At 44.7% G+C, this 17005-nt stretch overlaps 1 protein-coding gene across 4 annotated transcripts; it reads right to left on the reverse strand.

Moving 5' to 3' along the window:
* Window positions 1–1453: 1453 nt before the first annotated feature.
* Window positions 1454–8206, reverse strand: PSMA4 (proteasome 20S subunit alpha 4). Of its 4 annotated transcripts, none has more exons than XM_017645457.3 (9): window positions 8068–8206; window positions 6716–6737; window positions 6428–6470; window positions 5986–6148; window positions 4664–4741; window positions 4267–4355; window positions 3687–3817; window positions 3050–3173; window positions 1454–1909 (listed from the first exon to the last, which is right to left on the reverse strand). In XM_017645457.3, exons 2-9 carry the CDS (start codon window positions 6716–6718, stop codon window positions 1755–1757), a joined length of 786 nt encoding a protein of 261 aa, XP_017500946.1. In that variant the 5' UTR covers window positions 6719–6737; window positions 8068–8206; the 3' UTR covers window positions 1454–1754. The 4 variants fall into 4 exon arrangements, with proteins under 4 accessions (XP_017500946.1, XP_017500947.1, XP_073068344.1 ...); XM_017645458.3 differs by having other exon boundaries at window positions 8102–8192; XM_073212243.1 differs by lacking the exon at window positions 8068–8206 and adding an exon at window positions 7802–7986.
* Window positions 8207–17005: the final 8799 nt, after the last annotated feature.

Here is a 17005-nt window from a genome sequence, read left to right on the forward strand (position 1 = left end):
AGTAAAAGAGAAATTTATAAGACTGAAAAAGCACAATGTCAGTGGGACTTGGAAACACCTTGTGAGGTTGAAGTCCCACCTGAACACCACCATGTGAGGTTGTCTTTGCAGAAAACTGTGAAACACTTCTATTCCTTAAGAGCACTTATGAGGGATTAGGATGGGATCTCCTGTTTGACAACAGCTGAGAAGCCTAAGCTATGGCTCAGTGCACTGGCTCTCATACCTCAGTCTCCACATGTATCATCTGGAAACACTTAGATAAGTGCTAATATGAGAGTCCTACCCCAGAGGTTGATTTGACCGGTATGGAGTACAGCTCTACAATTTAAGAACTGACCTGGTGATTCTAACTTAGCAAAGCACTTCTCAAACCTAGGACACATTAGAAACACATGCAGAGCTTGTTAAAACAGATTGCTGGGCTCTCCTGTTTATTCAGTAGGTCTGGGATGGGACACCACAATTTCCAATTCTAACAAACCCCAAGTTATGCTAAATCTTTCTGTCCACAGACCACTGCTCAATAGCACTTCTATCAAAGAGGACTCTATCATAAGCACACCAACCTAAGTGACATATGACGGCACAGGCTGGCAATGGAGGTCCCTTCAGCCAAAGCTGAACTATTCTTACCTCTTGGTTCCACTTTTCCTCTGTGGCCTTAATTTCTTCTGCACACCACCTTTCCTGTGGCTTGGGTTGCTGTCTGTGAACAGCCTGTCCTAGCTACAGGATCCTCAGCATTCTCCTCATACCTACACATTAATACTGGCTTGGCTCAGCCCACATGTTCATTCTCAAACCAATCCCTGGATACAGAGATGGGTTATCTGGCCAGCCTGATGGATATGCCCACCTCAGTTAAAAGAAGTGGGGTTCTCTGACAGACCTAAGACCACCTGGAGTAGATGGGCAGAAAACCAGTGTAAAAACCCTAGTAAGTGCAATGACAAACCCAAAACAGTGGTTATCTCTTGGGTATCGAGAGGAAGGAGATCTAATGGAGGCTTCAGAAGTACTGAATAGTTTGTTTCTGAAGCTGGGTATTGGATATAGAGGGCTTTCATTTTAATTATCCTTTCATGTTTTATAGTAGTTTATGTGTACACAAATGTAATGTGCACACACAAATGCACAATTTTTAAGTCCAACATGAATATCCATCAACATCAAAGGCTGGCAATACCTAGCAGAGGAATGTAATTCTTAACACACTGGATAGACCTCATCTGTTATTACCCTATCAGAGGCCTAAGAAAAGGGCATCTCTGTTTTGCTTAAATTGGGTTAGAGATTCTCTAAGATGGTAGAAGAATGACAGCAAAGGAAACCTTTAATGCACAATTCTCACCTTTTTTTATGATGTCACACTTCTGTCAATTTTAACATCCTATTTAGAAGTACCTGCAAAGGCTGCCACAGTATACATAAAGCATGAAAAGGTCATGGCTCTGTTAATCCTGGTATCTTTAATAAATATTGCTACACAGAATTTTTTCCCTCGCCATTTCTATTCTTTCCAAGTTTTATTCCAAAGAAGAAGAGGGGCAGAGTCTAAATATGTCCATGAAGAGTAATCATTATTACAATGTTCAACTGGACAGAAATAATGACCCAATTCAGCTGGTACCATCCTATTTTACCACTACACAAGTTTAAAAAAGTCAAAGCTTTCTCAATGTGGAAGAGTAGGACAGCTTTTACACTGAAATGGTACCCCGAATGAATGATAAAATCCCTGACTTTGTCTACTATTTATCTTTTTCTTTCTGTTCTTTTTCTTTCTTCTCACGCTCAGCTTTAGCTTCTTCTTCCTCATGTTTTTTGATCAGCTGTTCTACTTCCTTTTGTTTGAGGACCCTGATGACTGTCTTCCCATTCTCTCTTGTTAGTGTGGCAATTTCCACTAGAAGCAAACACATACATTTGTATTATAGGCAGGCACACTCGGTAAACAAACTTAACAGGCTATCATAGTTTAACCTCTTCACAGCTCCTGAGCCCTAGTTCACCACTCTTCTGTAGTAATGCTGAGTACCTTTGATCTTGCAATGTTTTTATTAGTATTTTTATTTAAGTATCTTCCTTCTCTTCGCCTTTCTGAACTGCCATCCTGTCACTGTCTTGAAGAAAGTACAACCAGCCAATTGCTTCAGCCAACCTGCTATTAGCTGTGATGACCAGCAGGAACTACAATTTCCAGTTGAAACCTCTGAAGGTTCAGCCAGAATCTCTAACCAGTAGTTACACCTAGGTTTCAGGGGCTTTTCAAATCTCTTTCCAAAAAAAGGCATGGAAAGCAGCTTCCATGGCTATGGACAAGAAAAGTACATTGATATCAAGAGGAGAAGGAATTTTTTGAGTAGAGAAAAACTGATTAGTACCCTCTTGGAAATTAGGTAGAGATAGACAACAAAGGGTATTCTGCAAGTAAATGGCATTTTCTAAGGAACATCAGGAGCCAAGTTATCCTAAACTAAATCAGTATGTTAATTTACCACAACTTTGGCAATATGTTTATTTAGAAATACTGTTTTACGTGGTCATAAAACTTAAGCTAAATAAAGCACTCAAACTGCAAACAAGGGCTTAACGTAAGAGTAGGTTCAACAGAGCAGGCACACAACTCATATAAATGTGAAACCTCTGATACAGTACACCATGCACATATAGAAATATGTAGCTACATAGCTACATACATATTATATGTATACATGTGAATAGGTATCAATTGTCAGGGAGTAAGATAATTTTTAACTAAAAGTAGCATGGCTCAGATCTCTATGAACATTGAAAACTCAGGCTGAAATCCTTAAGCTTGGAATGTGGTGTGGGATTGTGGCTCCATAACTTACCAATGTTGACCTTGATAAAATCATTTAAACTCACTAAGCCCCAGTGTCCTCATTTAGTAAATAGGTATAAGGCCACATAACTCACAAGCCTGCTTTCTCAATGAACTAAAATAACTTGTTAAAGGCCTAATATAGTAGCAACTTAATTCCCTTACTCAAGTGAATACATTTGAGGAGTCAACATAAATTACCTTTTTCAGCAGAAAGTTTACTAACATCCATGGTCTTATTTAGGACTTTAATAGCTAGAGCAAGTGCTGACTTCAAAGTCATTTCTCCTTCTTTGTAGTCTTGTTTTAACATGGATACAGCTGCCTATAAAACAAAGAATCAATTTCTAAAACTTTCTTTAAATTTCTACATATTTTAGGAATACAGGTTAGTCAAAAGAATAATACCTAGATTATTATTGGCATTCAAACCGATATAAACAATTGTGATGGCAAGGAGGGTAGAAATACAGTGGGGTGAGGAAGGGGGTGGATGTTGATGTTCTATGGATGGAGTCTTTGACCTGGGTTCCTCAGTTCTCCAAAGGATCTGTGATAGAATTCAAGGGATCTGTGAACTAGGATGTGAAAAAAAGACTTTTTTCACAACTTTTAATTGAAAATTAGCATTTTTTTGAAGTATATAAATATAGACAATAAATCACACTAGTATCAGCAATACTGGCAACTTCATCACCAGTAGACATCATAGACATTTTCATATCAACTTAAGGTCGTTGCAACTATCTTAGAATATTGCTTTTACTCATCACTACTTCAAAATTATGGTAGTCATTAGACTTTTTGCTAGATTTTAAAGCAATACAAAAATACTCACAGCGCTATTATTTCCAATGCATGTGGCTTTCCATCCCCCATAATTTCCACTAGGGTCACTCTGATAGAGCTGAAAGCCATAGTGTTTATCCCAGCCAATGTAAAGCAATGAAACACCAAAGGGACGTTTTCCTTTAACAAAGAAAAAAAACCCCAAACATGAGCAATTTAAATTCAGTACCACTATAGTTGAACTCAGTCAATGTGGCTAAACTGTTTCTATGAAATTAACCATTCATAAATTGCTTTGTGTTCTGGCCACCAGAGAAAAGCTTATCAAAAATTCCACTTTTGTTTCTTGGATTTGGACATAGCCAGGAGAGGGAATAGAGACACAAAAGACTAGTGCTGAATTTCATTATTATGTAAAAATCAGTTTTTCTAGATACAAAATATTTGGCCTTTCAATAGTCTACTAATAAAACATATGTGATAATCTACACAGTTGGACCCAGTAACTTCATGAGCAGGAATGTATGAAGTGTTTACTTGTTCATAATTCAATGCCTTTTTACTGTCTCAAAAGATGACTCATAAAAAATTTTAACTTTCTGAAATAAAATTTCTAAAATATTCAATACCTCCAAACTGTGTATAAGCTTGTTTGATATCACACAGCGCTGTGACCAACTGCTCACAAGGAATTGGTTCTTGATACTGCAATAAATACCTAGGATAAAAAGATTGGCGTATTAATAGTTTTCTCTAGAACACAAATACTCTCTAAGCAAAATACCCTCTGAAAAGAAATATATGCCTTGGAGACATCATAATAGTCATTTATAATTTGAAGGGTGGGGAGGGCATGGCACATCCTCAGATCCTACAGTAAACAACATTATATAAATCCGTTAAAAAAATAAACCTACAATTTTCAATTAGATTTTTAATGACTTTAATCTTTGCAAATGAGTTCTCCTTACAAATACTGAAACTAATTTATGTATCTTCCTTCAATTACACTACTTATGATCATACCTTTGAGCAATGAGCCTCAGTTCATTAGTCAGAACATTAGCGTCAGAAGTTATGCCTGCCACACTGCAAGCCATGTCCCTTGAGTAAAAGAAAAATATGACCGGTAAGCAGGGAAGATGTTTTCAAAGGGTATTTACAAATATTAAAAGAACCATATTCTAATAGAAATTCACCATTCTTAATATTCTTCACAACTGCTACACCCTTCAGACAAAAGTTATGGAAGTTTTATCTTTATAGAAGGCTTTCAATTTGATGACATTCAACATGAAAGATAAACAAATGCACCCCTCCAATACATTTGTCATTACCAGCTTATGAATGAAGAAAAGGAAAAAACACTGGGAAGCTAAAGTAAATCCCAATAAGATTCAGCATCAAAGAAAAAAAAGTTTTGTCAGAAAGAAAGACAGACTACTGCTTGTTCTTGGGTAGTGAGTTCTCTCAACTCCTAAACCCTGGACTGATGGTGGTTCTCATGAGGGGACCTAAGAGGAGGCTATTTTACAGGCCTGCCTAGAATATCCACGGCTAGGCTCAAACTAGGGGTGCATTTTCTTTCTTTGCTTCCTATTCCCTGAGGTCTGCCCTGAATCTCCTACAGCCTAGACACCCTCTGTCACTATGCCTTGTTAAGCCTGTAAACTGCTGACTGGGCCCAGCAGTGACCCTGTGGAGGGAAGACACTTCCTCCAATAAGTGTATCAAAAATACCCTCCAACAGCCCTCACCTGGCCCATCGCTGAAGGAAAAATCTCTGCTCAACAAATATAGCTCTTTGCTAGCTGCAAAGCCCCACACAACCATCACAGAAACTGCAGCAAGTGCACAGAGTGTGGCTAAACTGTTCCCTGACCTCTAGGACACATGTCCTTTGGGAAGATTCAATATAATTCAACAGAATTCTTAAGTAGCCATTCTAAATACTTTGAGGGCCTGCCATATGCCGGATACTAGACTATTTCATTTACTTTATTTTATTAACCTGCCACCATCACTCTTGTAGGCATTGAGGCCTGGAGAAGTTAAGACAATTGGTGTAAAGTCACACAGCTTCTATCAGCGAAGCCCAGATTTAACCCAAATCTATGTGACTACTAAGCCTGTACTCTTATCACTATACAATGCGATGTTTCTCCACTAACACATGGTCCTAGGTCTCAAGGAGGTTTCAAGCAAAGTAAAAGCAAAAACTGTCAGAAGTAAAACACAATAAACTGGTCACTTCAATTCTACCATGTCACATAGAACAGCCCTCCCCAAATATGTGAAATCTCACTTATGCATGAAAGTGAGATATTCTAGACTAAGATCTCACTTACTCATTCAGTTTATAAATTTTTTCAGAAAAAAAGACTTCATCAAGAAGTTTGTGGATGTTGCGTCTCTCTGCTGCAAGCAAAACACCATCATTTGCTAAAATTCCCAAACAGGTGCCTGCATGTCCAATAGCTTCCATGGCATATTCAACTTGGTACAAGCGACCTACAAAACACAAGCAGGGAGAAACCAAGACTCTCCTCTGTGCTGCTGCACCACTGGTCCAAGAGAAAACAACAATGCTGACAGGCTAAGAATAAGAGTCCTATTCTCTCTCTTCTATGATGCATGTAAATCAATCTGGTGGCCATAATTACTTCAAAGTATAAAAAGAATAAAACAACTTAGGAGGTATAAAAATAAGTTTATAGGTCCTTTCCCCCTAAAAGCCAAACACTACATTTTTTAAAATATTTGAGACAGATTAACCAATTTCCATCTTACCTTCTGGGGAAAATATAGTGGTCCTGGAGTCATATCTTCGAGACTGCAAAGGAAAACATACAAGTGATTCCTATGAATAATAAAAAAGCCAACTCCTGCAAGGTCACCAATCATCTTATAAAACATATCCTGGTACACAAAGTTTGGTGTGTGAGAGGAAACTGATAAGGAAAAGGACACCATTCAATATCTTTTTCCTTCCAGTTAATTTTCTCATGCAAGTCTATGAGCTGAGTACAAGCAATACCGTTGAACAGGCAACAGCTTTTGGCATGTGTATTAACTCACCATGTTTTCTGTACTTTAATTCCTGTAAAAAGAAAATAGGATCATTATTAAGAAAAAATTTGCAATAAAAAAAAAAACCTGTTTTGTTCATTCCCTTCATTCAGCTAACGTTTGGGGCGCACCAGGCACTATGCTAGACGCTGAAATACCAGGATGGATAAGACCAATCCCTTTCCTGAAGAGCTTACAGTATGGCAGTGGGGTGAGGGAAGGAGACACACAATTATAAAGCAATGTGGAAATAGGGGCACTAAGTGCAGAGTGGGAAAAGGGATGGAGAAAAATCAAGAAAGTATTTTTTGAAAAACAAAAAATGAGCACAAATTAGAAATAGGAGAGGCAGGAATAAGGTGGAAGGTCTAAAAGGAAGGATAGGGAAGTGCATTTTAATTAGAGAAAGCTTGATCAAAGGGCACTGAAACAGGATAGACCGCTCAATGGGCAAGAGACCAATTACTAAAGTTAAAAAAAAAAACAACAAAAAACCCGAAGGCGTTAGAGAGCCAAGCAAGTCCCCAGATCACGTAGAGCCTTGAATGACAAGAGGCACGTGCACTCTCCACAGAGTGCCAGAGGATTCTGAACTACTGGACGGCGGGGGGGCGGTAATCGGCCTCATCACTACTAACCCTGCAAAGGACAGCGTGGGACTCCGCACGCACTTGGCGGAGAAACCGCACTTCCGACTCCAAGGCCCATTTTCCCAGATACTGGATGGAATATGGGGAATTAAGACTGGAAAGATAACCTGCGATCAGGTCCTGACGGGCCCGCTGCCCAGGTAAAAACTCAATTTTCTCTTCAGCTATGGGGTTCCACCGAATGATTCTTGAGCAAAGAGCCAAAGGCATTATTTTACAGCGAGGACTCTTACTCTGGCTGTGAGAGACCGAGAGCAGGGTGACCAGTCATGGAGCTGTTGCAACAGGCGGATGAAAGGAAGGATGGCCCTGAGCACAGGGCCGAGAGGCCACAGCTAGAGGCCTGCTGCGAGCTCCGATTCGCGCGGAAGCACTTCTCATCCCCACACCCGACGCCCAGCCGCGCTCGACGCGGCTTCCCTGCACATCCAGGAGGCTAACGTACCGACTGTTCCCAGAACGGAAGCCGCCCGACTCCTCGGGCCTGACCACCCGCCCGGCCCCGCCGTACTTGCTACGCGAATGGAAGCCCGAGAGCGGCGGCTGGGCAGTCCCGCGACCGGCCTATCACCGAGGCCGCGGGTGCAGAGTCACCGCGTCCAGAGCTCCGCGGAGGCTGCAGGCCGGGACCCGCTGTGCCGCGACACACACCACCCACGACCGCGGCGACGACGGGCAGCTTCCGCGGGCGTCCCGGGGGCAAAGGCTTACCGGACAGGAGACACTAAAGAGCCGAGATCCGCACCTGAACACCTTACCCCGCCGGAGAAAGCGCACAACTGCACCTGAGGGCCCGCCGCTAGTATGGCCCCCGCGCGTGCGCAGAACCACGGGGGACGGGGCAGCCGAGGACACGGAAGTCTCCTGGGGGCGGAGCGAGCGCCGGGTGCCTTCCTGGAGGCGGGGAGTGCGGGGGCGGCTGCTCGGACAGAGGCCTCGTCACCTGGACGGGGCACTACCGCGTGGGGAGGAGGAAGGGAAGACCTCAGCCTAAAGCAAGCGGAATTACAGCTAATTTCCTTCTCCTCATTGTGCTCATATTTCATTTTCACTTTCTTTTAAGCACTGGTCAGTCATAAATCAGGATAGTGTGAAAATTAATAAAGGGATTCCTTATTTACAATGGAGTTGGAAATCCCTGAAGGGGGAGCCCTCACCTAGGAACTTTCCCAGGCAGCTTACTTCACATTTCCGGGCAGGAAGAAACCTACTTTACAACCCCAGTAGGAAGAAGGAAGATTTTCTCCTTGCCAATGAGAAGCCATCACCATCCTGAATTGCTTTTCAACGATAGAATTTTGTTCAAAGCAGCCCTTCCCAACTGCCTCCTTTTTCTTTATAATGTAAGGGACCTCTCAGTGAAGAATGACTCTAGAGCTGAATGTTTAACAGAGTTTTAGTAGGGGTTTTCCTTGCATGCAGTTACATTGCTCTGACTGCAAATATCTTGCCTTGCTTTCTCCGGAGGCCCTCACCCTACTCTGACTACACCCCCGGTCCCTGTCTCAACCACACAGACGCAGCATTTATCTTCTTTAGTGAAATTGTTATGTTATGTGTCCATTATCCATCTCTCCTTTCCACCCTTCTCCCAGCTTCAGTCCCTATATAAATTATCTACTATTCGTGTTTTGAGTTTCATCAAGAGAGAAGGTTGACTAGGTCTGTGTTAATGTGTAGTCATTTGCTCATAGTCCTACTCTAAGACGCAGTCCAGAGGGCAGGGACTTGGTCCTTTTCATGAGGGTGAAAAACGATTACTGGGGGATTGGGGCTTTGAAAAGGAGATAATCTGGGAATGAATTGCATTTTGAGGTCTCCCTATCATTTCTGTTGCCAGGCGCACAAGGAGGTCAGCCAAGGCAAAATGGCTTAAGAGCCACACCCAGACAGGTGATGATCTGAAAGCATCCTCAAGTGGAAGTATAACATATGTAATTTCCAAAGATCCCTGCCAACTTAGTTCATACTGCAGAACAGTTTTAAGTGAAAGGTAAAATTTCTTAAATCAAAAGAAGAAGGATCAGTTATGTAAAATGGAAGAATGAGTTTGAGATAACATGTAAGAAAGAGTTTGACGAGTTTGGATGACAGGGTAGTTCAGTCTGACCAGAATGAAGGAGACAATAGAAATAAACAATAGAAATAAAGGAAGAAATGTAAAGGAGAGATCAAATAGTAGAAGGCCTTCAATGCCTTCAGTTCCAGCTGCGAGTTTCCCAACAATGATAGTCCCTGAACATTAGTCTGTGACCTGCATTCATTGGCCCAATGCTTACCTCGGCAGCACCGTGGACAAAGTCCAGGTGCTCTATTTGGTCTTTCCCCGAGGCTGTGGGGAGATGATAGGAGGTGCCCTCGGATGCTCCCTTTGGTGAGGGCACTCTCTGTCCGTCCCCTTCCTGCTTCTGACCCGCAGACAAGGGAGGAGACGCAATGAGATATCGAAGATCTTAAAGGTCCAGCCAGGGGGCTCAAGGTATAACAGCGCAAGAGTGGTGCTGAGAGGGCACCCATAGAATTTATTGAGTAAATACATGTTAACTACAATAGAATTCTGTGTGGGGGACTTAATAGACAACCATTAACTAACTCTAAACTTAATCCTTGGCAGCAGTCTCCAGTCTCCTGGGGCATGATGTATTACATGGTATTGAAAACAATAGCAAGCGCAATTAGGTCACAGAAACTGTTTTGGTCTTGTTTGTAATGTTCCTGATCACTTATCAGGAATTACAGGAAAAATAATCAAGTCATGTATGATTATACATTTGATTTTTATACTTGATTTATATATTAATCCCACATTTCCCCCTTTTTTAAATAAAATGCTGAAGTAGTGGGTAAATGTAATAAAGATTAGTTTCTAATAGAAAGTTTTTTAACACAGTTTACTTTTTCATAAAATATAATCTTTTTTAAATCTTGTGATGTAATATAAAGATGGAAAGTCTGAGCTAGACAAGGGCAACAAAACAGCCATGGGTGCAGAAGATTTCTCTCAAAACTGGGGGCATGAGGTTCTAAGCCTCACCTCAGTTGACCCCCCGAATTTCTCACCTGATGGCCCCCCTGTGACTGTGCCTGTCTTAGGTTCTTCCTTCCTTGAGGAATCTTACTAGCCATCTCTGGCTAGCCATCCATCTTCCGTGGCCATACAGGGAGATGTAAAGTTGGTAAGTGAGAGAGAAGCAATATTCTTTGAAAAGGTTAGCTTTTTACTTCTTTGCAGATTTATGCCCCATGGATTCTACATCCAGCACATGTCTTAAGGTATCTTTACCAGCTGGAAAGACTATGATACACAGTCATTTTAAGTATGAGGCACGAATTCTAGTAAAGGGCTGCATTTAGGAAGGAAAAAAAGCTATAGAAGTAGCAAAGGAAGAAGATATGAGAAGATTGTTTCTTTGACATGACTTCTTGTAGAGTAACATAAGCATGTATAGGTTTTAACAAACTACTAATTAAATTACATACACACGTTAACATAACAGGAATACAGATACATAGCAAAAGCAGACCTACAATTACCGGCCATATCTAATGAAACCAAGAAAACTGGTTAGGTAACTCAGGCATTTGTGAAAACTTATTAATAATATGATGAATATTGTTTAACTGATTTTGAATAGTTTGAGAAAAATCAGAAAAATTAAAACAACGCATTCCTGGAAACTGTTCACATCCCATACATTCTTTTAACAGCAGGCAGTCTATAGTAGCATGATTCTGAAGCACCTCAACTCGCACTTCTCCTAGCTATTGATTGAGTTCAGATAATACAGAAGGGGTCAAATTCGTTGTCCTATTGTATACACAGGCCAGCTTAGACATCTCTTTTCGCATTCCACCGACAAGTCCAGAAACTGGCAGGATGAATACAGCTGCAACTGCAACAGAGGTGGGATCTAGAAGCTTCAAGTTTTCGTCACAATCAGACGGCAGAGCTCGAAGAAATCTTTCATGACTATTTCCGGGATAATCTATTAGAGCAGGAAGGATACATCCCACACCAAACATACCTTGAGCATGTGAAGACAGGGCTTACGGTATGGGTTTATACCACCTGCCCTGCCACTAAGGTGGGCTGGATTGTTGTCTGTTTGCTAGCACAGTTTACAGTGAAGTCACCGGTTACTCTGAGATACCCTTTTTTATTTGCAGAACACTCAAACATCCCAGGCCAAGTTTCTCCTGGCCTTTTGAGCTTTAACTGATTTCACTGAAGAATGCCTCTAGAGCTCAATGTTTAACACAGAGTTTTAGTAGGGGATTTCCTTGTATGTAGTTACGTTGCTCTGACTGCAAATATCCTGCCTTGCTTTTTCCAGAGGCCCTCACCCTATTCTGTCTAAGCTCAAGGACCCTGTCTCATTCCCCTCTCTGCAGATAGAGACCCTAGCTGCTGCTAGGGAAAAGGGGTGTCAACCGCTCTGGCTGCTTCATCCTGAGAGGGGGTGCATAAAGGGTGCAGTTAGGTCTCCATCAGTGGTCAGTTGAGAGGGCCTCGGAAGATTAGCGCTTCTAATTCGGGTTCCATTTCTATTACTGAAGGGCCCCCATCCATAAGATGGTGAACTCACCCCTCGCCCCCCCTAATCCCAGCACCTAGCCAATAGCCACCAGCCCCGTGGAAGTGACACCTCAGTCAGCTCATGCCACTTCCTATATAACCCAGCACCTTTCCCTAATAAAGCGGAATTCTCCGGTGAATTGCTGCTGTGTGTTGCTCCTTTCCTTTCATTGGTGCCAAAACCCGGGAGACGGAACACCCCAACTGGGCCCCATCTTCCCCCGACACCAGCAGCAGCTTGCCCTCGTCCTCTTTTTCCGGCGCTGGCTTCTCACACTCACCACCCCTCTCTGGCCTTTGGGTGAGTTTTCCCCCCGGAGCGGGCCGCTCTTCCCGGAGCTATAGCAACGCCATTGACCGTGATCATCCGGCAAGGCCCTGACGCTCGGGGACGAGGAGGGAACTCTCCCCACCTCAGGCCTTCACAGCTGCGGCGGACCCTCAGGCCCCTCCTCCAACAGCCATAAACGAGGTGACTCCTTTGTGGATGAGAACGCTCCCTTTTCCCCCCCTCCTCCTTCCATTCCTTCCGCCGAAAATTCCTAGTACTAGGTTCCTCGTGACTCTGGCACTCTGCCTTCTTAGGGAAGTCTGGGTGACGACCCACACTTCCTAAGAAATTCCGACTCGTGTACGAGTTTCCGCAGACCATCAAGGATCATCGGGGATGCCCTTTGTCTCCTTGTGGTCTGCTCCCAGTCCGAGGATCTCCATTCGTCTTCCCCTGTTTGTCTCCTTCTCTGTCCTTCAGCCATGGGAGCCTCCTCATCCCTCCCTGAAAGTTCACCCCTTGAATGCCTGCTCAAGCATCTGGCCACCCTCTCCCTGACGCCTGATATAAAACCAAAACTTCTCCGTAAACACTGCTCCCAAGATTGGCCAACATACCCCCTAGACAATAACAACCAATGGCCCGCAGGGGGAATTCTTGATCCTAACATCACTCGCCATCTCTTTAACTACTGCCAGTGCCTGAAAAAATGGAAGGAGATTCCCTATATCGAAGCTTTCTGCCTCCTCCTCCCTCGCTGCCGCAGCCTCCTCCTCCCCCCACCTCCCCCCAAGTTCTCCTAGTCTGCAAGCCATCTCTCCCGCAGAAGCCTCCCACCCACCCCTTTCCCCCTCCTCTCCTACAACAGCCCCTTCCCCTTCCTCCACCATCACCACCGCCGTAGCCTCCTGTTCACTCCCTTCCCCTTCTTCTCCTACAACATCCCTTCTCCCTTCCTCCCCCACCATCTCCTCCCCATCTCACCTCCTCCGCCTTCTCTCCCTCACCTGCCCCTCCCCTGCGGATTGAGCCTGAGCCTTTCAGCCCCCCTTTAACTACGTCCTGTGGGTCTCCTCCGTCTTTGCCCTCATCACCTGTTTCTCCCCCACAGACTGAGCCAGAACCCTTCAGTCCCCCTCAGACTCAGTTCCGAGGGCCTCCCAAAATTATCGCCCCCCTCCGGGAGGTAGCAAGATCCAAAGGCATCGTGTGCGTTCATGTCCCTTTCTCCTTAGGAGATTTAGCCCAACTTGAGAAACACCTACGTTCCTTTTCCACTGATCCCAGGACATATATCAGAGAGTTTCAATTGACCCTCCAGTCATACAGCCTCACACATCATGACATTTTCATGCTCCTGGCCAATACCCTCCTTCCTGAAGAGCGTAGACGAGTTTAGGACTTCACCCAAACACACGCTACAGAAACCCACAGGACTGACCCCACCTATCCCCCTGGCCCCACCGCTGTCCCCGAACAAGACCCACACTGCGATTATAACACCGCCGTGCGTCTCTGCTCTTGACATATTTTTGCCTCCTGCCTAATAGCAGGTCTGAAAAAGGCAGCTCGTAAAGTAGTCAATTTTCAAAAGCTCCAAGACATAATTCAAAGGAGGGAGAAAAGTCTCTCCAAGTTCTTAGACAGACTCACTCAAGCCCTATTACAGCATACCAGCCTGGACCCAGAAACGCCTGACGGAAGACATGTCCTTATGACATACTTCCTAGCTCAAAGCTACCCCAACATTAAAGCTAAACTCAAAAAGTTAGAACAGGGCCTCGCTACCCCACAGACTGAGATCCTAACAGTGGCCTTTAAAGTCTTCCATAACCGGGAGGAGGAGAAAGAACGCTGTAAACAAAAAGCTGATCAGGCCAATTTCCAAATGTTGGCCCAGCTGATAAAACCACAACCTGGGTACCCTTCTACAAACAAGCCCCCCCCAGGAGCTTGTTTCAAGTGCGGAAAAGAAGGACATTGGTCAAGGGCGTGCCCCTCCCCCAGATCTCCTACCACCCCATGCCCCAGATGCCACAAAAAGGGCCACTGAGAGTCTGATTGCCCAGCCACCCGAAGGGGAGGCTGGACGAACAACCCCCATCCTAAGCCTGCCGTAGTGGGGCTGGCAGAAGAAGATTAACAGGGCCCGGGGGCTTCTCGCCCAACCATTTCCATCACCAAACAGGAGCCCAGGGTTACTTTAACAGTAGACGGTCGCCCCATCTCCTTCCCCCTAGATACAGGAGCCACCTTCTCAGTCTTGCAAGAATACCGGGGCCCTACCACGCCTGCCATTACTCCTATAGTCGGGGTAGGAGGTAAACAGATTTTCCCATTAAACCCCCCCCCCTTTTATGCACAATCCAAGACAATCCCATACCATTCTCCCACTCCTTCCTGGTTATGCCCCAGTGTCCCATCCCTTTACTAGGATGGGACATCCTTTCTCTCCTCCACGTTTCCATAACTATATCCACTCCCACAGCCCCCAGTACTCCCTTTCTCATGGCCCTCATAGCCGACAACCCCCCTCTACCCAATGAAAGCTCCGGTTCCGCCCTCATACACCCTGTAAATCCCAAAGTTTGGGACATTACAAGCCCCTCCGTGGCTCTATGTCCTCCTGCCTCTATCAAATTACGTGACCCCTCTCAGTATATCTGTCAGGCCCAATACCCCCTAACCACTTCAGCCCTCATAGGCATCCAACCCATCATTCAAGATCTCTTAAACAAAAATTACCTCAGCCCACTCACTCCCCGTTTAATACCTCCATATTAGCTGTTAAAAAAAAAAAAAAACCAATGGATCTTTCCACCTTGTCCAAGAACTTCGCCTCATCAACATGGCCATTGTCCCTATCCATCCCTTAGTTCCAAATCCATACACCCTTTTATCACAGATCCCTGCCTTGGCATCCCACTTCTCAGTCCTAGATCTCAAGGACGCATTTTTTCTATCCCTCTGGACCCCTCCTCCCAAGCTTTTTTCACCTTCACCTGGACGGACCCATACACAAGACATTCTGAACAACTCACTTGGACAGTTTTGCCACAAGGCTTCCAAGATAGTCCCCATATTTTTGGACAGGTCCTAGCTCAGGACCTCAAACCGTTTCATCATGATCACTCCGAGTCCACCTTAGTACAATACGTGGACGATCTTCTACTCTGCAGTGTCTCGTGGGAACAGTCTCAACTTGACACTGCCTCCCTACTTAACCTTCTAGCTTCCAGAGGTTACTGGGTATCCCCCATCAAAGCTCAAATCTCTTCCCCTTCTGTCACTTACCTCAGATTCCTTCTATCTCAACAAAGAAAGTCCATTACCTTAGACAGAAAATGGCTCCTCTCTGACCTGCCCATTCCCAAAACCAAGACAGAAATCCTTTCCTTTCTAGGCCTGGCTGGGTATTTTAGAGCGTAGATCCCTAACTTCTCCCTGTTAGCAAGACCCCTATACGACCTCAGCAAGGGCCCCCCTGAAGAACCATTATCATCCTCACCCCGACACTCCTTCATTAAGCTCCGTCAAGCCCTAGTGGAAGCCCCAGCTCTCCATCTCCCTGATTTGTCGAAGCCCTTCTCATTATACATTCATGAGAGGTCCAGTCAAGCTCTAGGAGTCCTAGGCCAATATTATGGCCCATCCTTTGCCCCAGTAGCTTATCTCTCCAAGCAATTAGACCCCACAGTTCGGGGATGGGCCCCCTGCCTACGGGCATTAGCCGCTGGGCAGCTCTTGCAGAAAGAAGCTCATAAACTAACATTCGGGGCGCCCCTTACCATTCTGTCCCCACATCACCTAAAAGATCTCTTAACCTACAAAAGTTTACAGACTCTCCCTCCCTCCAGACTCCTGACCTTACTGTCCTCTTTCCTCCAAAATCCAGACATTTCTTTCCTCCCCTGCCAGCCCCTGAATCCGGCCGCTCTTCTTCCTCTACCCCACTGTCCTCACACTCCCTCGCATGATTGCCTGGAAGCCCTTAACAACTTCCTTCAGTGCCACTCCACGATCTCCAAAGGAGCCCTCTCACACTCCGACCTCACCTGGTTTACTGATGGGTCCCCCTTTAAACATGAGGCACCCACTACACAGGATATGCAGTAGTGTCCCTTGGAGAGTCATTGAGGCACGAGCCCTACCCCCCGGTACAACCAATCAACAGGCCGAACTCATTGCAGCCACCAGAGCTTGCACTCTGGCCCGGGACACGTCTCTCACACTGTACACTGACTCCAAATATGTATTCCACATTCTCTTGTCTCACGCGGCAGTATGGAAAGAACGAGGCCTCCTCACCACAAAAGGAAATTCCATCACTAATTCAGCCTTAATTACTAAACTCCTAGAGGCCTCACAACTCCCACACCAACTAGGCACAGTCCACTGCAAGTCACATGAAAAGGATGACTCCCCCATTGCAAGAGGTAACAACAAAGCCGACAGAGTAGCCCGGGCAGTTGCCCTATCAGAAGACACACCAGACAACAATCCGTCTGCCCTTGTGGTTTTAACCTTATCACAAGACACCCTCTGTTCCCAGGACAGAGTCTCTCTCCACTTCTTACACGATCTGTTCCATCCTAGCCCCCAATCCTTGATCCATTTTTTACAATCCTTTTTTTCTCTCTCCTGAAGACAAAACCCTACTTAACCAAATCACCCGTTGAAACTCTGCATCTCCCGTTCACCCCCTTTGCCATCCATACCCGAATCATGACTTTTTCCTCCTTTACTGCTCTCTCGCTTTTTCTCCTCATTCCTATTGTCTTCCCCGCCACCCCAGCCTCCTT

This window comes from Manis javanica, chromosome 8 (assembly GCF_040802235.1).
Source record: "Manis javanica isolate MJ-LG chromosome 8, MJ_LKY, whole genome shotgun sequence".
NCBI classification, from domain to species: Eukaryota; Metazoa; Chordata; class Mammalia; order Pholidota; family Manidae; genus Manis; species Manis javanica.

Coding starts and splice junctions, on each gene's coding strand:
- PSMA4 (XM_017645457.3), bottom strand. Junction 3,174..3,686: donor GCATTGGAAATAATAGCGCT/GTGAGTATTTTT, acceptor TTTGTTTTATAG/GCAGCTGTATCCATGTTAAA. Junction 1,910..3,049: donor TAAACTTTCTGCTGAAAAAG/GTAATTTATGTT, acceptor GTTTGCTTCTAG/TGGAAATTGCCACACTAACA.